The following is a 27,441-nucleotide window of genomic DNA, read 5'->3' as shown; positions in this document are numbered from 1 at the left end:
TCCTGGCACAGTCATGTCCGGTTAACGGGAAGCACTCGTCTGTAAATGGGGATAATAAGGTCTACTTTTCAGGGTTGTTGTGAGGATCAACTGAGATGGCATATGCGAGTGCCTAGCTGTGACTGGCACAGAGAGGGTGCTTGATAAATGAATACTGTTGCCCTGCATTGCTGTGAGCTGCTTTTGCCAAGGTGGAGTAGGGCAGTGCCTGGGCCTCCGCAAAAGGCATTTCAGGCATACAGGAGGCAGAATTCTGTTACCAGCAACTGCAGAGTCTATAGGAGCCAAAATGTGGCCGGCCCCAGGGGAGCCAGGGGCACAGCCAAGCTGATCCAACCCCAACCCAGGGCCCGAGCGGGTTTGGAGAGGCTGGGTTAGCAGATAGAGGGAGGCCTAAATACCACTCCCCCACCCCCCATCCTCAACACACATTCACTGCCAAAGGCTGTGGCAGAGGCTATGAGAGGCCACCTCAGGGTAGGACTCAGAGCTTGGTCGGGGGCCCAGGCCATATGGGGCTGAGGCAAGGAGCAGAACCGGGGCCCATGTGCCCAGCAAGCTGTGCCAGCCCAGCCCATGCCAGCCCAGCCAAATTTGAGTTATATCAGGAGAAGGGATCTGTTCAGAAAACTCATCCATCTTTGCATATTTGCATATTCTATTTTGGGGTCGCTTCCTTTTTTTCCCCTTCGCTTCCTAGAAAAGTTCTTGTGATCAATTCCAACTTCACCTCTGCTGAACTGCAAACGCTCACTCTCCATCCTATCTTCCCTCCAACCACCCTCTCCCTGGTCAGGTACTCCAGGGTTCTCTGTCCTGCCTCCACTGCCCCCACCTACTCAGGCCTCAAGCCCTGCAACTGGGCTCTGTGCCAAGGTCACCATGGCTCAAGCAGTCAAGTCCAAGGTCAGCCCCTGGGTCACCAAACTTCTTAGTGGTACTTCATACCACCTGACCATGCCCCTTTTGTCCAGTGCTTTCCAGCTTCTTTCTGTCCAGCTCTGATGACTCCTGCTCTAGCCTTCCCAGAAGCAGCCCATCATCTCCTTCCGGGTCCCACGTTGAACAGTCACTATTTGCTATAAAGTCTAACTCCTTAGTGGGTGTCCCTTTTCCTGCCTTTCCTTGAAAAGCTGAATGCCCTTCTCTCTTGACACAGGCCCATTCAATTTAAGACTTCCTGATCATTATCTCCAGCCTAGAAACCTCCAGCTGTCTCCCAGACACCCCCACCTGGTGTCTCATGGCCCCTCCAGCTCAGTATATCCCAACTGGTCTTGTACGCCGAATCCCAAGCCCAGTGCCTCACTCCTGCCGCACCACCCTCTACCCACTCACATCCTGCCTGGCCCCCAGATCTGGTCTTTCACATCTCACATCCCTCTCCTCCTCCCAGCCCCCTGCTGCAACTCTAGTCAAGGCCCCCACCGTGTCCCATCTGCAGGCAGCGAGCATCCTAGCTGGCCTCCCACTCCCAGTCTCACTTCCCACAAATCCAGCCTCCACGCAGCTGTCAGATTCTCTCACACGAGTCTGGTCCTCCACTGCCCTGCCTAGAGTCATCCACAGGCTGCTCTCTGCCTTCAGGATGAAGCCTTAGCTCCTCAGCCTGATGAGACCACCCCCTCACCCCACCTCCCACTTCACTCTCAGAAGCCATGGGCAGCAGTGGGAAGGTTGCCAGCTTCGGAGTTAAGTGGACCTGAGCGTCCAAGGCTGATCTGCCCGCTGTACCACCATGACACTGGGGACAGGTAACCTCAACCTTGGTGCCCCCATCTAATAAGTGGAGCTAATCATAATATATTCACCTTTGCCAAGATGTCAATGCTGACTCAAGTCCCTCCCGCCCTAACCACACTTCTTCGCATCTGCCATACTGCCCATCACACTGTCAGTTCTAAGTGGATCACAGCTTCCTCACTGGTCTCCCCTGCCCAAGCTCGCCCCACTCCCCATCTCTTCAAACACAACAACCAGCAGCCTTTCTAAAATGTAAACCCAGCTCTCCCCCCAATGCAGATTCTCCTGTGACTTCCCACTGCCCCTAGGATAAGTCCTAACTCCTTACAAGGCTGAGAGCGCTCCAGCCTCTGCCTGTCTTGAAGTCCACCCTCACACCTGGGGCTCCAGGAGCCGCGTCCTCCCCGCTCCCGGCCCACTCTGAATGTACACCTTCTGGCCCAATTCCTCCTCACCTGCGGCAGGCCTCACATCAGATGCCACCTTCTCCAGGCAGCTGTCCCTCACACACACATACCCCACCCTAACCCAACCGAGCTCCATTTCCTGTGAGCACAAGCCCACAGGACCAGCCTGGCCTATTCTCATCAGGCTTAGTGTAAACACGTTTGTCTGTCTTACCAATGGCATGGCTCTGAGAGTGCAAGGCCCTCGTCATGTTTAACTGGCACAGAGTAGAGACTGAATGAATGTTTGTTGAAAGGATAAAGGGGACAATAGCAAGGAAGGAGTCCTTGGCCCTTGGAAAGCCCCAGGCTCAGTGGGGGCACTTATCAGACCCAAAATATATTATTTAAAACACGGCTACAGGAAGCAAAGCCAACATACCCAGACCGTGAAGGAAAGAGCTGACAAAGAAGGGAAAGGGAAACTGTGGGGACAGTTCAATTCTGGGAAGCAGTATAACTGGTATTTGGGAGTCAGTTCCAGGGACAGGGAAAGGCAACCCAAGTGTTCCGCAGCATAATGGCCGGGGGGTATCAAGGGGACCTAGCACAGTCCCTGGGGGCCGGGGGCAAGTTGCCACAGCATGGAAACCAGCTCAAGGCGGGCAGTGTCATGGGGACAGGAAGGGCTGTGTCAGCCCCATTTGACCAGACAAGCCTGTGAGGATGGAACTGGCCTTTGTTTCCATCACAAACAAGCCAGACACATCAGGTTCGGAGACAGAGCTTCCTGGTCTTTGCTCCCGACCACAAAGAGGCAGTTGGGTTCCAGGCAGACCAGTGAGGCACGAAGAGGCCTGGCACCAAGAAGCCTGGAGAGCTCCGAGTCCTTTCAGACAATGCAAACACCTCTCAACATTAGCTCTCGGGAAATGTGGAGACTTCCCATTTTCTGGAAGGAAAAAACAATGTTCAGACCACATGTGGAACAGTGGAGCCTCCCAAGGACTTCTCTGTAAAGTGTCACCGAGACTGGAGACCATCTGGAAAGAGGAACAGGACTTGCGAGGGGCCAAATCCAGGAGGACATGTCCAAGGGCAAGTGAATTCCTTGTGTGTGCTCATTCTCTAATTGTGTCCAACTCTTTGTGACCCCATGAACTGTAGGCTACCAGGTTCCTCTCTGCTCATGAAATTCTCCAGGCAAGAATACTGGAATGGGTTGCCATTTCCTACTCCAGGGGATCTTCCCAACCCAGGGATCAAATCCGCGTCTCCTGCATTGACAGGTGGATTCTTTACCACTGCACCACCTGGGAAGCCCAACTCTCCTGAACTGAAGCCCAGCTCACAGAGCAGAGGGAGCAGGCTTGCTCTGCGTGGTCCCTTAAGACAGAAAGGGAGCTAAGAGGTAAATGTTCTGAAGAAGCAAGGACAGAGTAGGCAGTCCCCATCAGGGGTAAATCTTCTGTCCCAGGAGGTGACAAGCAGAAGATGAATGGCATGAGCATGGAGGCTGCGGATGAAATCTCTGCCAAAGGCACATGGCAGGAGCAGCCCTCTGAGCAACTTCCCACCGAAACACCAGCTGAAGGGAAGGGTTTTTTCCTGACAGAGTATTCAAAGCACATGAAACCCACCCGCTCAACTTGGACATGTCTGCGACGCACCAGGGAATGCTGTGCCAAGGGGAACGAGAGCTCAGGCAGATGGAGCAGCAGCTTGGGAGTTGGTGCCCTCTCTGCAACATGAAAGCTGGGCCCTGTTGGTGTTGGTGTTGTTGTTTAGTATTGTTATTTAACTGCTCTTGTATTTATGCCTTCAGGACAGAGAAGTGGGCCCTGCCTCCTGGCACGGCTCTGAGGCCTGGATCCTGGCATCATTACAAAGCGGGCATCAGAGTGCATGGTGAGACTAGGCCAGGGGAGGGACAAGGAATCTTCCACAAGCCTTTGGGAGAGGGAGCAATGGCAGGGGATTGGCGGGTGGGCTTTCACCCGGCCACTCCTCAGACTGGTCATCCCAGGAGCACAAGGCTCTCCTGGCCACAGCCGTACACAGCAGCCACCCTGGAGACTGGGCAAATCGGAGGAGGCCACACCCAGAGCACCAAAGGGCCTGGAGGCTATCACTGGAAACTTCTGCCAAAACACCAGTGTGGGCATCAGGCGGCATCTCAGGACACGGATCTCAGCTTTTCCACCTGGGGCCCAGAAGCAGGGGCCAGCTGATGCCGTGGCACCAGAACCCACACACCACGCTTGCCCCCCCACCACCTCTACCCACTCAGATCAGCCAGAAAGGCCACACACTGGACAAAGCAGAAGGTCGACCATCAGGTGTATTAGGGCGAGTGAGATGGGGCACCTTCAAGAGTGCTTCCCATGGGCAGCCGCCTTAGCAGTTTGCTGGGGGTTCAGGAGGAGCAGGGAGTTCACGGGGCTCCTCCGGCAAAGATGAGCTCCAGGGCCGCCTGGATGTCCCCCCCGGTGGCCTGCAGGGCCCGCAGGCTCAGCTCATCGTCCTGGATGCCCATGTCCCTCAGCTGCTGCAGCTGGGGCTGCCACTGGCTCTGTAGAAAGACAGGACAGGCAGGAGCAGTCAGTAAGGATCCGACAGAGACCTGTTCACCTCTAGCAGAAGGAGGTGTGTTCCTCCAAGAAAGCTGCTGACATGAGGTTCCATACAACACAGCACATCAGGGAGGTCTGTGGACTGTCGAAGAGGCCTATGGAGAGGCCGGAGGGTTTAGGGAACAAATTAGAAGTTTTTCCAATTAAAGAAGGGGAAAATGTATCATAAAGATCAAAAAGAAAAAGCATAAACTATACAATATCTAAACTTCAAAAGATTACTTTCTTTCTCTGCTGTATCTATAGACACACACACACTTTTAAATTAACTCTGTTGTTTTAGTATGATACACAGTGCCTGGTGGCTCAGTTGGTAAAGAATCCACCTGCACTACAGGAGGCTGCCTGCAATGCAGGAGACCCGGGTTCGATTCCTGGGTCAGGAAGATTCCCCCGGAAAAGGAAATGGCAACTCACTCCAGTATTCTTGCCTGGGATATCCCATGGACAGAGGAGCCTGGTGGGCTACACCCCGTAGGGTTGCAAGAGTCGGACACAACTGAGCGACTAAACCATCAACACCACGCTGTGAAAAGTCTCACTCATCTACTCGTTTCCCCGATTCCTGATAACCTACTTTATTTTCTCTGAGGAAATATAATAAATATACATTCCTATACTTACCCTTTTCTTATATCTCTCCTTTTTTTCTAACATATTAAGGTATCATAGAAAACGCTTGTGGATGTCCTGAAATGTACAACAGGGCAGCTTCCAATCTTTGCTGTTATAGAAACGCTGCGGTGACTGGTTCTGTACAAATGTCACTCTCTGCATGCACATACATCTCCGGGATAAATTCCGAGCAATGGGACTGCAAGGAATTACAGGCCATCTGTACTTCCTTTTTGGTGAACAGTCTGTTACTATCCTTCACCTGCTTTTCTACGAAGCTGTTGGTCTTACATCACTAGAACTTCAATTCAGGGAGGTTTTGCCCTTTGTCTGATCTGTGTTACAGATTTCTTTCCAGTTTGTGATCAGCTTTCAGACTTTGCTTGTTCTTTTTGTATGTTGATTTGGTTTTCTTTGCTTTGCAGAAATTTTCACATTTATGAACTCAAAATATATGTTACTTTTTATATAATGGTTCCTTGATTTTTTTACTTTCAGCTATGAAAGGCCTTCTCTATGGATTTAAACAAATTTAGTATTTTTAATATCTCTGTCTCACGAAAGAGGAAGTGCACACCTTAGGGGAAAGGATGTGTTCACACTGTGGGAAGGAGAAGGCAGTGGGGATGAAATGCAAATACAAAGAAGCAGGCAAGCAAGCGTGAGGATGTGGAGGATTTTTAGAAAACCACAGAAACTGACTCAAGTTCCATTTACAGGCCAGGTGGAGACATACAGGTTTCTGAGCTGAAGAGCAGAGCGAACAAGGATCAGGCTGCAGATGATGAAGGAACCAAAAAGGCCAACTGTCCTCGGGTCCTGCTCCTGCTCCCCTCACTGTCCACCGAGACACGTGGGGCAGTGAGAACCACACGGGCCGGACCCTGTCCCTGTCATTTAATGGCTTCATGACCGTGGACCAGTTCCAGAAATGACGTTCATGCCCCAGGCTTAGGAACAAAGAAAAGAGTAAAGCAAACAGCTTGTGCATAGAGGCGTGCAATATAATGTGAACCCCTTGGGTCATGCACTTAGCTGCTAGCTAAGCTTCCATGTTCATGAGGCAGGGGAGTTGGTGTCGCTCCCTGGTGACCTCCAGACAAGCCTCATCTCCTTGCACAGGCACTCAAGGCCCTCACACTCAGGCATCTGCTCTCCCTTACTCTGGCTCCATCTCAGGACCCTTCATCTTGGATATTGCCTTCTGCTCTTGCCGATTTGCCATGTGTACCTCCACATTCCCTCAAACAGGTAGCTGCCTCTGCCAGGACACCACATCCCCTCAACCAAACATCCCCTTCTCTGCCTGGCTAACCTCTAATTAATTCTTTGACAGTAGGTACAACACCACTTTCTCAGAAAAGTTTTACCTGACCTCAAGCCTGGGCCAGCTTCTCACCCTGTTGTTCTCTTAGTTCAGTGACTATCTGGCGCCCCTCCATGGAGGGAATGAGGACTGGCTCATCACTATCCCAGGAGCTGGACCAAGCCTGGACCAGACATGCTCAAGGCTCAGTCGATGCTCACGGGATGGATGAGTGACTCCTCCACTGAAACAGCCACTGAAATACCCAAGCCAGGCGGTCAGTGGAGCCAGGCCATCGGCACTGGGTGAAGGAGTGGAAGCTGCAGGGACAGCCGCCCTTGCTGGGAGCACCCTCTCCTGTCACGCTGCCATGCCCCAGCTGTTCCTGCACCAAAGCAGGCCAAGTGGGAAGGGCCTCCAGAGGGTAGAGAAAAGCTCAGCGTCCAAAATACCAAAGAAGCCGTGTGAACATCAGAAGGGGGAAGACTGACCTGAAGGCTGGGCTGCCCCGAGGCCTGCAGGGCATGCTGCAGGGCTTGGCTGAAGAGATCGTTGGTGATGGGCGTCCCTGACTGGACGCTGGAGGACATTGGGGAGGTCCCTGAGGAGTGGCCCTAGAGACAGACCAAGGTCAGCGCCACCCTCAGAGCCAGCCCAGTCTCCCAGCACACACCCACCGCTGTCCCATCACCCTGCCTCACCACCGCCTCCCAGCAGGGGCCAGCATGAGACAGCCACACAGAGCTGCCTGAAAGCCCTCTATGTCCCCAGGAAGGGTTCTGTACTCTTTTGCTCCAGGGAGATGGAATGGGAGCCCTGACTGAGCCTAGGACCCACACTGGGACAGGAGAGATGGCCTTGCCGGCTGGAGTGACTATCAGTAGGAATGCTTAAGCCTGTGATGTATGCCTGGCCACTTTCAGGAGTAAGTAAGGGACCATTATGCAACATGAGGTTCTTCCAACTGCTGAGAAGAGTCAGTCAGGCCTGGGATGAGCCTAAAGGCAGGTGAGGGGAGGTCGCCTGAGCTGCAGTGGGAAATCCACTGGGGCTCCAGGTAGAGCTCAGATCAAAGCAGATGGAGCACAAGGGTCAGCAAAGGTAAACCCACTCTACCACTGGGCCCTTCTCCCTGGGGGCCCGGCCTGTACCTTCCCACCCCCTCTCTCCATACCTGGGGGCTCGGCCTGGACCTTCCCACCCTCTCTCTCCATACCTGGGGGCTCGGCCTGGACCTTCCCACCCCCTCTCTCCATACCTGAGTACCAGGAGTTGGCGTGTGAGAGCTGCTCTCCGGAGTGCTGGCCAGGGCCAGGGCAGTGGCCAGCTCGCTCTGGGTGATGGGCCGGGGCCCGGCAGCTCCACTGTACCCCAGGGAAGCTGGGCGGGAGCTGGGGGTGCTGCTTGAGGGCGTGGGCCTGGCACTCTGGACAAGGGAGGTGCCCAGATCAGGGCGGCAGCCCTGACTGGCTCTCAGAAGAGCCCCCCCCTGCTCCGGGAACAGTTCTTGGGGAGACTCCGCAGGCTGCCAGGCCACAGCGATGGTGCGGCACACCTGGGCCCCCACAGGGCCTCTGGCCACCCCCTGCTGCGCGTGCCAGGTCCCGGGGAGGGCGCCTCCCCAGCACCATCTCCCCCAAATGGCAGGCAGCCCGGTCACTTACCGGGTGAAAGTCGTCCTCATCATCAGAGAGCCCTTCAAACAGGAAGCCGCCTGGAGGAGGGAGGACAGATTTCAGGAGGAGGAACAGGAAGGCACAGGCGCTGCTCCAGCGTCTCAGCACTACTTACTCCAAATTCATGTTCTCATCTCTCCCCTGGAAAATTACAGGACAGATGCTCTCCCTGACTCAAACCCAGAGTTCCCAAGGAACACCCTCTGCCAGCACTATACATAGCTGCGAGTAGAGCAAAGCCCTGGGCCACTGCCCGTTCCCCAGGGGCCCGCGTCCCGCAGGCCAGGGGCTCACCTGGCATGTCCCGGTAGGCGCTGGAGGGCATGCCCCGGGAAGAGGAGTCGGCCCCTGGCAGTGGGGTGCTGCCTGCCACCGAGTGCAGGACCAGGACAATGGCATTGACCAGGGCAGGGTGAGCAGGCACCAACCTGAGACGGAGCAGGAAGAAACTCAAGGGTGACTAGGAAGGAGAGAGCATCCTTGGGTTTGACAGGAATTCTGGGCACCCCTCGTAACAGTCAAGTCACCCCTGCTTGTCCTTAATTTTCCCAGTCTTCAGCACCTCCCTCCAGGCAGCTTGTCTTCCTGCTGCTCTGCCTCCAGCATCATCAGGCCTTCACCCTGGGGCCCCCACAATGCTTCACTCTCCTCTCTGGCAATGCATGATGGGACACGCACAGCCCAGAGGCTCAGGGGTAGTCTCCTGTCTTGACTCCAACACCACTTCATCGGGCAGTCTTTGACTGGTCCCTTCTCTCCCGAGGGTTTGGCTGTTTTCTTCACTTGAAGATAAAGGGACATAACCTCTACTTTCCCTTCCAACTTTAAAATTTGGGGGCGTATGCACCTATTTCTTTCCCAGCTTAAAATCCTTCACAGGCTCCCTAATATCTACTGAATGAGATCTAAACTGAGCCCGGCCTGCAAAGCCACCTCCCTCAGGACGCTGCTTCACCCCCACCTCTGCCTGCCCCTGCCCTTGGGCTTTGTCCTCACCTCCCCCCAGCCCACCCCCTCCTCCAGCCCTGGCTCCTCGCCACCTCCTGGCACATTCAGAAGACAGATTTGGGGGATGGGCTCCAAGAGCAGAATCCAGGGCGACCATTAGGCTTCTGGCCCGACCATGAGGAGAGAAAAAGTGCCCTTAGTAAGATGGGTATACTTACGTATCAAGCATGTTGGGGTCAGCAAAGACAGAAAAGAGGTCCTTGTCCTGGAGAACCCCTGAAGGAGAACAGGGCTCACCTCAGAGACAGGAAATCTAGCCAGATCCAGTGGGGAGGCCTTGGAGCAACCAGCCCAACAGGGATACGCATGGAAAGTGGGTGCAGCAACGTGCCAGCAGCACAGCCCACATGCTCTCCACGTCGCTCCCTATGCCCTGCACGGAGGCTACACACTGCACAGCGCCCCAGCCTCTTTCCCTGTATCTCTAGGCTCTTCCCTCGCCCATCAAGGTGTGCAGGAAGTCTTCCCTGACTGCCGTGGTTTGGGCTAACTGCTGCCCTCACGTGTCTTCCTCACAGTCTCACTTCTGGTGTTAGTTAGGCCACGATTTCTCTGTGGGGCTGCAGCTCTTGGAGGGTTGGATAATGGAACACATCTGGGTTACTCCCCCTCCTGCCACAAGACCAGTGAATCTTCACATGATGTGTCAAAGCTTCTTTAAGGTAATTGCCTCCTCCTGGCTTCTTCAACAGTTCCTATTTCCTTCAGTTCAGCCTTGCACTTACCAAGAGCAATGGGGTCACTGCTGAGCCCTGGGGTGGCCACAATGATCTGATCCAGAGATTCCTTATTGCTGAGCATCTTAAAGACCTGCAGGAGAAACGGGGAGGGCTGAGCACTCCCACTAGCTCGGAGCACTCCCACTAGCTCGGTGCACTCAGAAATACCCACACACAACTGAAGGACTTCCTCTAAATGCTTGTACACACACCACCACAATGGAATAGCCCCAGGAAAGAGATGAACCTCTTTTTTTCTCTGAGATCATGGCTTACTGGAGGGGAAACAACATAAAAGCAAGATCACAATAAGCCTTCAATCTATGGTCCTTTCCCCCATTTCTAGTTCTAATGCTTTCACAATAAAAGCTTTTATTATAAGCCCAATAACAAAGGTTTCTCTAGATTCTAAAAGTCCTTTTCAATCTCCAAACAACTATCATTTTGCATTTATATATATTGGGAAGTTTGCAGCTGTCTTCATCTTGCTTATCAACTCTCCTATGGAAAGTCATCAGTGCATTTTCCCAGTGAGGGGATCCTGGGAAGGAGTGTTGGGTAAGCAGTTCAGTCCAAGTCAAAGAATGAGGCCCAGCAGAAACAGCATACGGATCCTTTGACTGTAACTATATTCAATTCCATGAGGCCAATCAGGAGTGGCTGTATCATTATCATTAGAGGGAATCAACAATGCCTAGCTGAGAGCCTCTTTGGGGGAAGACAGGGTTCTGCTGGGACCCACAGGCATGGCGAAACCTCCCCAAGGAACTCTGGGGAGCCATGGCAACCAGCTTCCGGCTCCCTCTCTGCATCACCCCTCTCCAGCAGGCCTGCCAAGAGTCTCACAGGGGGTTCAGCACACACTCACCGCCTCCCTGTAGGAGGAGCTGCTGTGCAGGGCAGTATGCAGTACTCGGAACTCCCTCAGGGCAGCCACTTTGTCCACAGGTTCTGGGGATGAGACACTCAGTTACCCTATGACCAGGGCCTCACCCCTGCCACAGACGCAGAGCATCACTTCAGCCAGAGTCCAGGCGTGGGTTCTCTTCCCTCCTCACCCCACTAAGAATGGGCACCCAATCAAAAAAAGCTACACCACAGACATGAAAACTGCACTCTCTTTTTAAGCCTCTTCAGTAGATAAACAAATTCAAGTTCTAGCAGAGGAGATTCTTACCTTAGGAAAGAGACTGTTCTGATCAATGTCCCACTGCAGGAATTCTAGACTTTTCACACTTGGAAAGGAGGAGGGTATAATGAACTCAGTAGACTTTTGTGCAGTGATTTAAAATAAGTGCTGCAAGCCATCTGAACAATATGGAGCCATGTTGACACAATATGTTAAGAGAAAGAAATAGAACATAAAGTTGTATGGGTGTTCTCTAGTAAAACTTTATGAGATGTCAGTGTGCGTGTGGGCCAAGGCTGTATGGGAACAAGCCAAGGTGGCAGGATCAGGGGGGTAACTGTTTTCTCCTGGGTATTTTCTTTCAGGCCTCTGATTAAAAACAAACAAATACAAGAAGGACCAAGACAACATTGTACCTCTAGGCTTCTGAACCAACTTTCATCACATGTCCAAAAACAAGCCTGTCACTAGGACTCAAAGTTGCTTTTTGGTCTTTGGACGTTATGACTCGTTCATATGGGAAAGTCTGGCAGTTGTCTTAGTTTTACTTGGTCACTTTACTATTTAGGACATCTGCCCACTTCACAGATAATTTAGGACATCAGCCATTTCATAGGAATTTCAGCAAAAGAAGGGGGAGTCCATCCTGGATCACACTTTAAAAAGTGTGGTGGCCCTCACCCAGGAAGGCTACTTGTGACTATATGGCCTTGCACTGCTCCACTCCAAAGGCACGATTCCCAAAGCAAGGAGAATGGCACCCCTGGAGTTCTGTGTGGCAACCACACCCTCACCTATTGTTCTGATCATGAGGGTTGTCTCTTTTGAAAAAATATTCACCTGAAGTAAGTTACCTGGCTTATTCGTTAAACAAATTTGTGCTAAGCATTTACTCCACGCTTTTGGAGTGAATCTTGTTTTGTGCAAGGCACAGGAATGTGAAAGGTAAGAGTCCCTGCCATCAAGGAACTCTTAAGACAGTAGGAGAAATGAGACAGAATCAAACACACGTACACAATTACCAAATACCACACTGAGGGCTTCCACAACAGAGACATGGACCACAGTGCGGGCATTAGGTACATGGAGGCAGACAGCACCACTGACAGGGAGGACCACATCCCCCAGGAGAGAACGTTTGAGAGGAGTATTGAAGGTGGAACAGACAGTGACTGGGGGAAAAGGTATTGTAGGCCTAAATGAGGACAAGTGCAAAGGCTTGGGAGAAGATAAGCATGAGGTGCTTTGAAGGAACACTAAGCTGTTTCTGTGCTGGAGCCCAGGGTACACACCCCTGCTCAAACAGCAGGCCTACGTGAGATCCTAAAGGGATGTGCAACCTTCTGCAGAGAACCACCAAAGGGATCCAGGTGGGAAGGAAGCAACTGACACTTTCTCCTCCTACAGGATCTAATCTGGTGGAAAATAAAGAAATGTGCTTCCTTTTGAAAGAACACTCAAGGATAAAATATCTAAAATGCCATCACAAAAGTTTCTTTTCAAATCCAAAAGTTTATTTTCCCCTCTGAATAAAAAGTCCGTTTGTTTCAAAAATAAATTTCCAGGGGATAAAAAGGACTTAAGCCCATAATCAGCTAAGAGTTACAGGTTGTCTCTTTAATGTTTCTGAGCTAATCTCATCCTTTAGAAGTGGGAGGCAGCCAGCCCAGTGGAAAGAATACTCTTGAGCCAGGAAAATCTGGATTCACATCCCAGCTTTTGCATTCATTTTTCTAAGCAGATGACCTTGAATGAAAACCTTTCTAACTCTCTTTTTCTTCATGTATAAAATGCTAATACTGTTACCTGACCTGCTGAGCCACTTGATTAAATGAGATATCAAACAGCAACAATCTGGCTGGAAGAAGCAACAAATGCTCCTTTCCGTCTGTCAATCCCCTCCAGCCAAAGACCAGAGGGGCACACCTGCAGCTGTGCAAGGTGTGTTTACTGCTCTTACAGAGGGGACGCGCACCACCAGAACCATGGGGCATCTCAACAAGAACATGCTAGAAGGGACTCAGAGGATTTGGGCTTTAGTTAGGGGACTCGGTGGGGGAAGCTTAAGGAAGCAGGGTTTTGTTGTGGATTGGAGGGTGTCAGGAAGTGGGGGTGATTTTATGATTAGGTATCTTAATAATTCTTATCTAGAAGGAAGGAAAACTAGAGCAAGATGAAAGCTGAAATTAATGAAGAAACAGCAGTCACTCCTAATAGGCAGGATAGAGGGTAATTTGGTCATTTCTGTGGTTGGTCAATGTGCAGGCTTATGGCTCTGTTCAGAAACGAGAAGAAATTTTGTTTTTATCTGGATACGTTACTGCCCCAGAGTGAGTGGCCTTGTAGATGCTGGTAACCTGTGAAATTGTTCACGATTCAAGGCCTAGCTGAAGGCCAGGCCAGCCCCTGGATACCAGAGACTGCCTTTCTCTTTCTCACTTCCCATCAGGGTACAAAAGAAGATCTTTTTGTCCTTTATGTTTAGAATTGAAAAGAGGGAGAATTTCAAGCTGATAACCAGTCACAGCAATTGTGAACATTATTAAAATATGCCAAACTGCCCGTTTTTAACAAAGCTAATCTCCTACACAGCTTAGCTTTATCCTCAGGGAGGCTTTTAAAACACAGATGCGAAATTTAAATTATGAATTCCAAGCAGCACCTTTTATCAATAAGTCAGAAAGGCATGAGAGGCTTTGTATGTTTCCTCCAAGAGCTACTTTCATACCATTTGAATATTCTCAAACTCCAGGAAAATAAATTAGCAGGAGTGAGGTGACTGAACAAATCACCCGCCTGAGGCAGTTTGTGGGAAGATTTGCGAACATGAGAACACACCATAACATTTAGAGGAAGGCAAGGAGTTTTCAGCTTCTTTCTAATGAGAACAAAAATAACCAAAAAATATAAGGTTCGCTGAGAAACAAACTGTTGCCCTAAAGGAATTTAAATAGATACATCCTCTCCATCCCACTAAAACAACGGGTAATGAACTTAAAAAGTGCCTTCTGTTACTGGCCGCTGGCAGCAAGAAAATCAAAATTACACTGTTCATCAATGTGTCTAATCCAATAAATGATAAAGATGCCCTTTATTATCATCTCAGTAAATCTCCCCTATGTTCCACCCAGGCCCTTGCCTCAAGGACACACAGACCCTCCTTCCCTTGCAGACATTTCAGAAGCACTGCCTGTCTAAGAGCCAACACTCACCAGGTTTCTGGTCGGGCTCAGGCCAGGACTTGCGCAGAACATGGACTGTGGATCCAGGTTGAATGCCATAAAAGTCAAGGGTCTGATCATCTTTTAGCTTCCGGCCACAGTATATCAGATCTGGGGGGAGGGGGGGGGGGTAAAAAAAAAAGAACCATTCATTTATATTTTACTCTTCATAACAATTTAAATGACTTTTGTCCCCTAAGAACCTTATCTTGACTGGACAGATAGCTAGAGAATGGTATATGCTTTAACTAGTACTCTTACTTAATAAATACATTTTGCCAGCCTGGATGGGAGTGGGGCCTGGGGAAAATGGATACATGTATGTGTGTGTGTGTGTGTGTGTGTGTGTGTGTGTATATGGCTGACTCCCTTCACTGTTCACCTGAAACTACCACAACAATGTTAATGGACTATACCCCAATGCAAAATAAATTAAGTTTGAAAATAAATAAACAAATACATTTTAATAACAATTGTTACAAGCACAAATTGATAAAATACAGAATCTATGCACAGGAAAACTCTAGAGCTTAACATCATGGAGACTGCACCATTTAACTGAATGGGAAAATGTAACAATAAAAAAGAATGAACCCCCTGTTTCTATGGCTAAAAGCACTTTTTTTGCCAGCTTATACCATTTGCCTGTTTATATGCCATTGTATTAATAATATATGGCTTCCCAGGTAGCACTAGTGGTAAAGAACCCACCTGCCAGTGCAGAAGACTTAAGAGACATGAGTTTGATCCCTGGATTAAGAAGAGCCTCTGGAGGAAGACACAGAAACCCACTCCAGCTGGGCTGGAGAATCCCATGGACAGAGGAGCCTGGTGAGCTACAGTCCATGGGGTTGCAAAGAGTTGGACACAACTGAAGAGACTTCGCATGCATGACTGAAAATATACTTTTTGCCAGTTTATACCACTTTTCTAGTTTATATGCTATTGCATTAATAATACAATTTAATTATATTCTCTTTCTGAAAGTGATGCTGGAGTCCAGGGTTTGATCCCTGGTCAGGCAACAAAGATTCTGCACACCACACAGCATAGTCAAAAATAAAAAGAGAAAGAAATAATTTATATTTAAATTCCTTCTTCCTCCACCTAGAATGCCCTTGCCATCTCTCCTTTTTGGTGGGTCAGACGGTAAACTGTCTTGCTTACAATGCGGGAGACCTGGGTTCGATCCTTGCGTTGGGAAGATCCTCTGAAGAAGGAAATGGCAACCCACTCCAATACTCTTGCCTGGAAAATCCCATGGACAGAGGAGCATGGTGGCCTACAGTCCACGGGGTTGCAAAGAGTCAGACACCACTGAGCGACTTCACTTTCACTTTCCCTCTAACCAACCAACCAACCAACCAACAATCCTTCTAACCATCCCTTAAGACTTACCTCAAATGCCATATACTAAGGGCCTTTCCCTAGCCAGCACCTCCTTCCAACCCAAGTTCTTGCTCTTTCAAAGAATGTCATAGTTAAGGAATGTCGTGATGAAGTATTTCAGTATATTGTACAGCTAAAATGGCAACCAACAGTTTTATTATATGATTTGTTTCTATTCACCTAACAACAATCACTTCCCAGCTTAACATTTGTTTTCGTTTACTCTCTAAGTCAGACTCTTTCGCGACCCCATGGATTGTAGCCCATCAGGCTCCTCCTCCCATGGCATCTCCCAGGCAAGGATACTGGATTGGGTTGCCATTTCGTTCTTCAGGGGATCTTCGCCACCCAGGGACTGAACCCACATCTCCTGGATAGGTAGGCAGATTCTTTACCACTGATCCACCAGGGCAGCCCAGTGTTTACATTATGAGACAACAAATCCCAAACTCTTAATTTACACTTGTGATTCCAGAATGATTCTCCCCCAAAAGAATCAGAGCAGAAGCCCATCCCGAGTACACAGAGACTCACCAATCAGCTCAGGGTCTGGAACAGACTCCTGGAGTTTGCCAGCAATAAGCTGCTTCAGAAATGAAATACTATATCCCCCCAGGGAGTATTCTCCGAGCTCTGTCTCTGGCAACCGAAGAATAGATTTGGGGGCAAGTGGCTGGTCAGCCAGCTTCACCGCCAGGTGCCAATCTGAGAGAGACATCCTCTCTCTTTCGCGCTCTCTCTTTCTCCCTGTAAAGGAACAAAGCCTTAGTGGTTAGACAGACCTACACCACCCCCACCCCACCAAGGGGTTGAATGAGAATTCTCTGTGACTCTGTTGGAAAAGCTCAGGCTGCAGCATCAGGAGGCCTGAACTAGAATCTGAGGTCCTCTTTTCACTCATTCTATGGCAGCAGGAAACTTCAGCTCTCTAAGCCTCTTTGGCTTTACAGTGGACATAAAAATGCCATCCCACCTAACAGGAGCGTTGTGAAGTTCAAATGAGATCATCCAACCCTCTCCCTTACATTACACACACTCCATGTTTCTTCATCAACTTTTGTTTTAACCACCACAACAGCTTTACCAGAAGCTCCCTGCCTCCTGCTTCTCCCTGTTAAACATCCATGCTGCCACTCATCATTTTAAAATGCAGATCTGATCAATATACTCCTCTGTTTAGAATTCAAATCACTTCTATGAATAAGTCTAAACACCACAGCCTGGCTTTTAAAAACATCCACATCTGTTCTCTCTACCAGCCTTCCCCTCTCAAGAGCTCTGGACTGCCCCACCCTTCCCAACACTTAAGTCCACCCCCACCAAGCATGAATTCAAAACAAAGCTCTCCCCCACTCCGCTCATCTAACTCTGCATATAACTCCTCTTCCCTCTTCCCTCTCTAATCAAACTCCGATCAAGAGCAACTCAAACACAACCTCCTCTATTCTCTCTCTCTTTCCCCCCTCTGTTGTTGTCACATTCCCTCATGACAAAGGGTTACAAATACCTATACTATTTACTTCTCAGTCGTCTCTGCATCTCATTCTTAGAGGCTCTTGAAAGCAAAGACTAGAATTTTGTCTTTATTGACTCAATGCCCGGTATTTATGGGTATCCAGAAAATGAATCAGAAACCCGGCGGTTGGGAGAAATAAGACAAGACAAGCCCTTGTTAGAATTATTATTGCTTCCAAAGTGGCTTCTTTGGAAGAGGAAAGAAAAGGTTTCGAGGCTGTGCAGCAGATCCTAAGGCACCCTCAAATTTCCATCTCCAGGTTGATGGCGGGGAAGAAAATGGATCTTTTAATATACTATGTATCATTTAATCCTCACAACTGTTCTGAGACAGGCATTTTCATCTACATATTACAGCCGAAGGAACCGAGATCTAGAAAAGTGAAGTCTGCGGCCCAAGGTCACTGATAGTTAATATTGCGACAGGGACACTATCTCTTTGGTGACGACCCCTCCACTCCCACAGAACCAGCTATCTAGTCACCACAGGTCGATCCCGCGCGGCCCGGGACCCAGCGCCCTCACCCGTCCCGCGGAAGGAACCCGGCCGCAGGGCCGCCGGTGTAAACACTCACTCAGGTCCTCTCGCCGGAAACCGGAAGCTCCGCGCTGCATTCTGGGAGTTGCAGTTCCTGAGGCGGCGCCCCACCACCCCGCCCCACCCCCGCCCCTTTATAAACAGCCGGCCGGCAAGGGGGAGCTAGTTGTAAAGCTTCCGGTTTCCGGGGGTGTGGCTCCTCTGCAGTTTGAAAGTCCGGGCGCGAGGGTGTCTTCGAGCTTGCGCGTGAGGGTCTTAGGTATCAGTCAGTCTTCCAAGACACAGGTTACGGGAACGAGGTCTGGCGTGAGGTTTGCATGCGCGCGTGCTAAGTCGCTTCTGTCCTGTCCGACTCTTTGCGACCCCACGCACTGCAGCCCGCCAGACCCCTCTGTCCGTGAAATTCTCCAGGCAAGAATACTGGAGTGGGTTGCCACGCCCTCCTCTAGGGGATCTTCCTGACCCAGGGATCGAACCGGCGTATCTTTTGTCTCCTGCATTGACAGGTGGGTTCCAGGTGTGATGTTTACAGCCCCACGATTCCTTCAATGTCCTGGTTCGCATACAGAGTCCGCAGGTTACGCCAGGTCCGTCCAGCGCTGCAGATGGGAACGCCGGTTTCCGGACTCTCGGCCCTGGGTCTCCTGCTTCGACCCGTCGTCGCTCGGCAAGGACCCTTTCCGGAGCGGCCTCTTCAGACTCCCTGTTGAATATCCTTGTTCAGACTCGCCCCAGCCTTGTCATCTTCACTAGGAAACGGCCTGTCTTTGAGTGAAGTCAGCTTCCTTTGTGCTCCTCGCTTCTGGCTTTTCGTGGCGAACATGCCTGTGAAGGCATACTAGGAACCCAACGATGAGTTCCCCTAAAAGTTGGTACCTTGAGAGAAGTTACCAAGGGTTCCTGGTACGCCCCAACGTGCAGTAGTGGGGTTTATATCAGTCATTCATAGAATTAGTTCGGGAAGGGGAATTTCACTGAACTCTCAGAGAAACTGCATACCGTCGTCCATGGTATCCACAGGAGATTGCTTTCAGGAGCCCCTCGTGGATACCAAAATACGCGAATACTTAAATCCCGTGCGTAAAACTGGTATTGTACAGTCGAGTGCATTTTAGATGCATAGTTATAGATTTTTTTGCCCAGAGATTAGAATTAGATAAACTATTCTGTTCGAACTCTCCTGGAGGAACTCATTCAAAGACTAAAGAAAGCCAAAAAAACAAAAACAAAAAAAACAGGTAAATATATAAGAAAATAATGAGGTGATCCTCGCAACTAAAGACTGATTGGGTGTGCACAAACGTAAAAGCAGGACTGCAACATTCCAGTGTATGGACTGAAACTAAAGCAACAACTGAGCAGGATAGCTTGACTATGTAGAGCAGATAAACTTCAGGTTCTGGGAGGGCCTAGCACTGGAGCTAATTACTACTCTATTCTTCAGTAAACTGAAAAATTAAAGCAATGGGAATATCAGACCACCTTACCTGCCTCCTGAAAAATCTGTATGCAGGTCAAGAAGAAACAGTTAGAACTGGACATGGAAAAACGGACTGGTTCCAAATTAGGAAAAGAGTAAGTCAAGGCTGTATGTTGTCACCCTGCTTATTTAACGTATATGCAGAGTACATTATGTGAAATGCCGGGCTGGATGAAGCACAAGCTGGAATCAAGATTGCTGGGAGAAATATCAATAACCTCAGATATGCAGATGACACCACCCTTATGGCAGAAAGTGAAGAGGAACTAAAGAGCCTCTTGATGAAAGTGAAAGAGAAGAGTGAGAAAACTGGCTTAAAACTCAGCACTCAAAATTCTTAAAGTGATGGGAATACCAAACCTCCTTCTTCAAAAAACTAAGATCATGGCATCTGGTACTATTACTTCATGGCAAATACATGGGGAAATAATAGAAACAGTGGCAGACTTTATTCTCTTGGGCTTCAGAATCACTGCAGATGGTGACTGCAGCCATGAAATTAAAAGATGCTTACTTCTTGGAAGAAAAGCTATGACAAACTTAAACATCATGTTAAAAAGCAGAGACAAAGGTCCATCTAGTCAAAGCTATTTTTTTTTCAGTAGTCATGTATGGATGTGAGAGTTGGACCGTAAAGAAAGCTGAGTACTGATGAAGTGATGCTTTTGAACTGTGATGTTGGAGAAGACTCTTGAGAGTCCCTTGGACTGCACAGAGATCAAACCAGTTAATCCTAAAGGAAATCAGTCCTGAATATTCATTGGAAGGACTGATACTGAAGCTGAAGCTCCAATACTCTGGCCACCTGATGCGAAGAACTGACTCATTTGAAAAGACCCTGATGCTAGGAAGGATTGAGGGCAGGAGGAGAAGGGGACAACAGAGGATGAGGTGGTTGGATGACATCACTGACTCGATGGACTTGAGTTTGAGCAAGCTCTGGAAGTTGGTGATGAACAGGGTAGCTTGGCGTGCTGCAGTCCATGGGGTCACAAAGAGTTGGACACAACTGAATGACTGAACTGAACTCTTTTAATATAGGAGATTTTCACAAATATCACCCCATTTTCCTAAAGCCTGGGTTCCTCATTGTTGCTGTTGTTCAGTTGCTAAGTTGTATCTGACTCTTTGCCACCCCATGGACTGCAGCACATCCGGCTCCTCTGTCCTCCCCTATCTCTCAGAGTTTGCTCAAATTCATGTCCATTGAGTCAGTGATGCTATCTAACCATCTCATCCTCTGCCACCCCCTACTTTGGCCTTCAGTCTTTTTCAGCATCAGGGCCTTTTCCAGTGAGTCAGCTCTTTCATCAGGTGGCCAAAGTATTGGAGCTTCAGCATGAGTCCTTCCAATGAATATTCAGGGTTGATTTCCTTTAGGATTGACTGGTTTGATCTTGCTGTCCAGGGGACGCTCAAGAGTCATCTCCAACACCACAATTTGAAAACATCAATTCTTTAGTATTCAGCCTTCTTTATGGTCCAATGTTCACATCTGTATGTGACTACTGGAAAAACCATAGTTTTGACTATATGGACTTTTGTCAGCAAAGTGATATCTCTGCTTTTTAATATACTGTCTAGGTTTGTCATAGCTTTCCTTCCAAGAAGCAAGCCTCTTTTAATTTCATGGTTGCAGTCATGTGCAGTAATTTTGGAGCCCAAGAAAATGAAATCTGTTGCTGCTTCCACTTTTTTCCCCTTCTATTTGCCATGAAATGATAGGATCAGGGAAGCCTGGGGTCAAAGAGTTGGACATGACTGAGTGAACTGAACTGATGGGATCAGATGCCATGATCTTAGTTTTTTGAATGTTGTGTTTCAAGCCAGCTTTTTCACTGTCCTCTTTCGTCCTCATCAAGAGGCTCCTTAGTTCCTCTTCACTTCTGCCATTATAGTGGTATCATCTGCATATCTGAGATTATTGATATTTCTCTTGGCAGTCTTGATTCCGGCTTGTGATTCATCCAGTCCAGCATTTCACACGATGTACTCTGCATATTAGTTAAATAAGCAGGGTGACAATATACAACCACGTACATACTCCTTTCCCAATTTTGAACCAGTCAGGAGACAGGTAAGATGGTCTGGTATTCCTATCTCTTTAAGAATTTTCCAGTTTGTTGTGATCCACACAATAAAAGGCTTCAGTGGACCCAGTGAAGCAGAAGTAGGTGTTTTTCTGGAACTCCATTGCTTTTTCCTTGATCCAACAAATGTTGGCAATTTGATCTCTGGTTCCTCTGCCAGCTTTATATCTGGAAGTTCTTGGTTCACGTACTATTGAATCCCAGCTTGAAGGATTTGGAGCATAACCTTGCTAGCATGTGAAATGAAGACCCTGTCATCATCTTGTTTTCCTCACAGTGGATCTAAATATACTAGGTGTTCATGAGATTTTTGTTTTGATGATTTCATTATCCGCTCCATAAGAGAATGAGCAATGACTATCTTACCTTCCACTTCATCTTCAGCAGTTGACCAGGACCTGGCACTTAGTAGAGAAGCAATAAACAGGTATTGAGTAAATAAGTCATCTACCAAATGTGGTTGTCTTGCTATGGCTTGTTGCTCCCAGGAGGTAAGCCTCTCTGAGTTTTGTAATGATAGATTATTAAATCAGTAAATGAATGAAGACATAACCCAGGACCAAGCAGGTTCTTTGGGAACCAGTTTACCAAGTAGGTGCTGTGGTCAGAAGCAGGGTCAGATTCCAGGTAGAATTAGAGGTCTGGACAGAAGACAAAGAAGGATGACCATACTTGGTAAAAAAGAAAGTGTCCAGGTCCAGTCCTTCAGTCAGTCTGTCCATATTTGGAGACAATACCCTCATTAGCTTTCCCTGAGAAAGTAGTGAAAAGTTTTTCATTAATCCTTCAAGAGACTATTTGCCCAATCATTAGCTATTGGAAAGCAAATTATAAGAGTGTACATTTTTAAAATAACTTTATAAAATTAATATGGCAGTTTCTAGGTCTGGCAAGATAGCAAATGAAAATCATCTGCAAGTACTCCTGCTACAAACAAAAACATATAAAATAATAAATTTATTAAAAATCACACACAGGGAGCCTAGCACTCTGTGATGCCTAGAGGGATGGGATTGGGGGTGGGGGTGGGAGGGAGGTTCAAAAGGGAGGGAACATATATATACTTATGGCTGATTCCCATCGTTAGATGGCAGAAACCAGCACAACATTGTAAAGCAATTATCCTCCAATTAAAAAAAAAAAAACCCACATAGTTGTGGGGAATCTCCTGATACCAGAAATGAAGGGGTAACTGGAAAAAGGCAGTGAGCTTTGGAAGCTGATGATCACCTTTACAGAGAGGTAAGTGGTCCTGGAAGCCTTGCTTGGAGATTTTTGTTTTAACAACAAAACACTGAACTGGGCATCTGAGCAATTAAAACTGATACCACATACCACTACATAAAGTTGAAAATGTTAAAAGGGCTGCATCCTAAGTAAAAGGGCAGAATACAAAAAAAAAAAAAAAAACTCAAAACCAGGCATCAGCACTAAGAAGACGAGGAAAGTTCTCTGGCTTGGAAGGCAGGACAGTGAAAGGGGAGTTGATGTGTGAAGGAATAGTCTTCCCTGAGAATTTGAAACCCTAGCACTGTACTTTGTGTAACTTCGTGGCCAAACTTTCCCAGAAATGTCCAAAAGATTGGTCCTGAGATCTGCATTTTAACATAGAGTTAAACTGGGGCATTCTATTAAGAAACTAAAGATTCAGTGGCAGGAGGAAGTGTGTAGTCAGTGACTTTTGTGTGAGTGAAGTTGACTAGCTGAAGTCTGCTTTTTTAATAAGGGGGAAAAGCAGACAACATGTCACTTGAGGTCTACAGTTTTAAATTTTTAATCAAATTCATTCTTTTACAGAAAGCAACAGAAACCAGATCTGTATGAATAAAAAATATAAATCTAAGATCATGGCATCTGGTCCCATCACTTCATGGCAAATAGGTGGGGAAACAATGGAAACAGGGACTGACTTTATTTTGGGAGGCTCCAAAATCACTGCAGATGGTGATTGCAGCAATGAATTTAAAAGATGCTTGCTCCTTGGAAGAAAAGTTATGACCAACCTAGACAGCATATTAAAAACCAGAGACATTACTTTGTCAACAAAGGTCCGTATAGTCAAAGCTATGTTTTTTCCAGTAGTCATATATGGATGTGAGAGTTGGACTATAAAGAAAGCTGAGCACTGAAGAATTGGTGCTTTTGAACTGTGATGTTGGAGAAGACTCTTGAGAGTCCCTTGGACTGCAAGGAGCTCCAACCAGTCCATCCCAAAGGAGATCAGTCCTGAATATTCATTGGAAGGACTGATGCTGAAGCTGAAATTCCAATACTTTGGCTACCTGATGCGAAGAACTGACTCACTGGGAAAAGACCCTGATTCTGGGAAAGATTGAAGGCGGGAGGAAAAGGGGACAACAGAATTAGATGGCATCACCAACTCAATGAGCATGAGTTTTGAGTAAACTCCAGGAGTTGGTGATGGACAAGGAGGCCTGGAGCGCTGCTGTCCATGGGGTCACAAAGGGTCGGACACGACTGAGCAACTGAACTGAAGCAACTGAACAACGACAGTTATTATGTTCTAATACCAATACTTCAAATTCCAACTCACACTACATATTCTTTCCTAGTTTTCCCCTCTATAATTTTACCTCCTCCAAAATGGCTCCCATTTTCTACAATATATTTACCTGCATTTGCTCATATTGAAATCTGTTGTACTGAGGTAGGAAGTAGATGGACCACCCACCTCTCCCTGTGGGCCAGGGTAAAGCTACTGGAGATTTATTCCCTTTGGACTGAAACTCCAAGATAAGCATCAGTTCAGTTCAGTCACTCTCTGCAACCCCATGGACTGCAGCATGCCAGGCCTCCCTTTCCATCACTAACTCCCAAAAACTCACTCATGTCCATTGAGTCGGTGATACCATCCAACCATTTCATCCTGTCATCCCCTTCTCCCACCTTCAATCTTTCCCAGTATCAGGGTCTTTTCAAATGAGCATAGCAAGACCATTAAGGGAGGAGGCTGGGCCCTGCCCAGGTCACATATTTCTCATTCTCAAAGTCAGAAGACTTCCATGACCACACATGCACAGAAAGGCTCCTTGGAGGTCAAAGGGGAGTGATGTCAAGAGATGCTGTATCCACAGGCCTTTGCAGTAGACTCCATCTTGGAGAGATGCGTGCATACACATGGGAGGAAGCAATGCCTCATAAAAGTAATTCAAACTGCCACACTGACACAAATCAGCCTCCCTCCCTCCCTCTCTCTCTCTCTTTCTCTCTCTCTGAGTCTGCCTGTGTGTCTATCTACATGTACTGTACTCTTTTTTTCCTCCTAATAAATACTTGTTTCACTACTTTGTGTTTTTGTGGCAGTTCTTTTCTGCAAAGCTGAAAGGCCAAGGCCCTTGTCACTGACCACTGGTCTAGTGATTAGGACTTGGTGCTCTGACTGCTGCAACCTGTCCTCAGTCTCCAACTGGGGACCCAAACTCCGCTTCAAGCAGTTGCAGGCCAAGGCCACCCAAGATGAGTATCATCATCACAGTGGAGTCTCTTCAGCTTATGCCTGAGTCATCTTAACGTTTAACCTAAAAGGTTCTGATCATTGCCTTACCATCTGGCATGGCAAGAGTTTACATTTGCCTCATCTCTACATTTCCTGCACCAAACAACAATGAGGCATTTCTTCAGAAAGTTCAGATTGTGTTTAGTGGTAAATTGAATTTCAAGACCACAGCCTGGCGCTAGGGATACTCATTTCTACTGGATTGGTCATTATTTCTAAGCTGCTTTAGTGGAGAGAGCTAGATCTATTTCTATATCTCTATTTATATCTAGAGCTATACTTAAAAGATAGAAATAGAGATAATTTATACTGCTACTTCACATTCAAGACTACAAGGGTTTATGTAACCTTTTTATATTACATGTTTCTTTTCTTTTCCACACTGAGAATCCTAGTTCTCAAGAACATAAGGCGTATTCCATAATTACTCACTCTATCCCACATTGCATACACAACAGTCTCCAGCATAAGAATATGAATACTACAATCACTGGTACAATTACTGAGAAAAGTTTACATTTATATTTGCATATGCCCTTTCATGCTATACCTGCTACTTCCCTCCGCACGTGAGGTACGCTCCCCTCCCACCCACAGCTGACCTTGGTGGGCTGAAGGACCCTCCCCAGTGGCCCAGCACACAGCTCACTGTTCCCATGGCTGATAAAGAGAGGCACACCTCCAAGGCCACCGAGGGCTGAGTACCCCCTCAGGGTACTCAGGTACCAGAGTACTGGTACCTTCCCCAGCTTACCAGCTCTCCCCCATAAGGCAGCTGTCGGGAGCCCTGCCTGTCCTGCTGAGTGTTGCCAGCACCCCAACAGCAATCACAACCCTTAGCACGGGCCCATGGAGAAGGCAATGGCAGCCCACTCCAGGACTCTTGCCTGGAAAATCCCATGGGCAGAGGAGCCTGGTAGGCTGCAGTCCTTGGGGTCGCTAAGAGTTGGACACGACTGAAGCGACTTAGCAGCAGCAGCAGCAGCAGCACGGGCCCATGCCACCTCAAAAACTGGGCTTCTGGATACAAGGAGTGGCTTCCCAGGCCCTCCTCCCTGCCATTCTGTGAGAGGCAATGATGAAACATTTGTTCCTTTGCCCCTCACCTCTTCCACTGAAAAGGTTTCCTTCCGCTGATCTGACACGCAAAGTCCCACAGTCATTCCTTCGAGTTTAAGGCTTGATTGCTAAAAGCCCCTGGAGGTCAGAGTCCTACCTGGAAGGATGGTGGATGGGTGATCTCTCTAGTTACCAGGCCAGTGACTTTTCCCTTGGCCAGCAAGGGAATGTAGGGTAGAGAGCAGGAGATGACCCAGGGTGGCCGAGAGAAGGGGATGGCCAGCTTTGGAAGATCAGGACGCTCTCACAGAAGTCCAGGCTGTGGTCCTGGGCTGGAGCAGGGCGATGAGCTCCAGAAACCTGAGCCGCTGCCTGGCCCTGCTCTGTCTCCCTAGTTCTGTGTCCTGGGCCAGTGGCACCATCTCTCTGGCCTCCGGGCCCCTCAGCTCAGCCACTGTTCCCTTCCCTTCTCCTTGACCTGTGGGCTTCCACAGGATGGCGAGCCTGAGGGCTAATTCCTGGGCCCTGCGTGGGCCTTCCCTCTTCTTCCTCTGGCGAGGGTGTAAGGTGGGTCTGGTGATCCAGGGTGGGGCCCGACTATGGGAGGAGGCTCCTGACAGCTGTGGTTGGGCCTCCAGTCGGACGGACGGTGGCCTTGCTCCTGCCCCGTGCCTGGGCCTCCCTGGCTGCCTGCTGCAGGCACTCCCTGCTGGATACCGCATTCCAGCCATTCTCGGAGCCCGCCCCATGCTTGCTCTCAAAGGGCTCCTTGAGGTTAGCATTCAAGGCCTGTCAGGTCAGTGGGTCAGCTTGGAAGGCTGTCCTTGTCCAGACCGGACTGTGGGCCCATCCCTTGTTGCTCCCTTCACAGATAATGCCACTGCTCCCCATTCTAGTGACCACTCCCCCCTCCCCTGAGCAGCCCTCTTTCACGGGCAGTGAGGATGCAGGGACGGTGAGGACATGCATGACAGCACCCAGCGCTGATGAGGAAGAATGATGCTCCAGCAGGCAGCCCCACTTTAGGAAAACCTCCACCACAGAAGGTCACACTTGTCCCAGACAGTCTGTTGCTGGTATTGTGCTGGGAGGGTGGGGGCCACCAGAGGGGTCAGGTCTGATTGGTTCCCACAGGATCTGAGCCCCAGGGATGGCCTGGCTGGGGGCCTGTGATGCAGGAGGACTGCTTATACCCAGCCATCTTTTTTTTTTTTTTTTTTTGCCTAGTTACCTATTTTTTTCTCTCTTTTTTAACCAGTAAATTTACCAGACTACATGTTGGTTGCTTGTTTTAAGGACAATAGTCTCAAACATGTGGTATTCTCCTTTTTCTTTAATTAATCAATTTATTAATTTTTGGCTGCACTGAGTCTTCATTGCTGCACAGAGGCTTTCTCTATTTGCATCCAGTGGGGGC

General features: G+C 48.6%; 1 protein-coding gene and 1 long non-coding RNA gene across 4 annotated transcripts; one reads left to right on the top strand and one right to left on the bottom strand.

Annotated features, from left to right (window-relative positions):
* Positions 1 to 4,452: 4,452 nt before the first annotated feature.
* Positions 4,453 to 17,953, bottom strand: UBL7 (ubiquitin like 7). Of its 3 annotated transcripts, none has more exons than XM_027957191.3 (11): positions 17,916 to 17,953; positions 16,360 to 16,572; positions 14,428 to 14,547; positions 10,955 to 11,037; positions 10,093 to 10,177; positions 9,526 to 9,583; positions 8,654 to 8,787; positions 8,348 to 8,397; positions 7,942 to 8,109; positions 7,175 to 7,297; positions 4,453 to 4,701 (listed from the first exon to the last, which is right to left on the bottom strand). In XM_027957191.3, the coding sequence occupies exons 2-11, from the start codon at positions 16,541 to 16,543 to the stop codon at positions 4,564 to 4,566; spliced, it is 1,143 nt and encodes a 380-aa protein (XP_027812992.2). In that variant the 5' UTR covers positions 16,544 to 16,572; positions 17,916 to 17,953; the 3' UTR covers positions 4,453 to 4,563. The 3 variants fall into 3 exon arrangements, with proteins under 3 accessions (XP_027812992.2, XP_027812993.1, XP_060257417.1); XM_027957192.2 differs by having other exon boundaries at positions 17,866 to 17,937; XM_060401434.1 differs by lacking the exon at positions 7,942 to 8,109.
* Positions 17,954 to 18,042: 89 nt separating this feature from the next.
* LOC114109110 (uncharacterized) lies at positions 18,043 to 22,865 on the top strand. Its single transcript, XR_003585814.3, has 2 exons — positions 18,043 to 18,137; positions 18,385 to 22,865. It is a non-coding gene; the product is annotated as an uncharacterized LOC114109110 (long non-coding RNA).
* The last annotated feature ends 4,576 nt before the right edge of the window (positions 22,866 to 27,441 follow it).

This window comes from Ovis aries, chromosome 18 (genome assembly GCF_016772045.2).
Source record: "Ovis aries strain OAR_USU_Benz2616 breed Rambouillet chromosome 18, ARS-UI_Ramb_v3.0, whole genome shotgun sequence".
NCBI classification, from domain to species: Eukaryota; Metazoa; Chordata; class Mammalia; order Artiodactyla; family Bovidae; genus Ovis; species Ovis aries.
The sequence above is the reverse complement of the archived record's forward strand: the minus strand, read 5'-3'. Positions and strand labels throughout refer to the sequence as shown.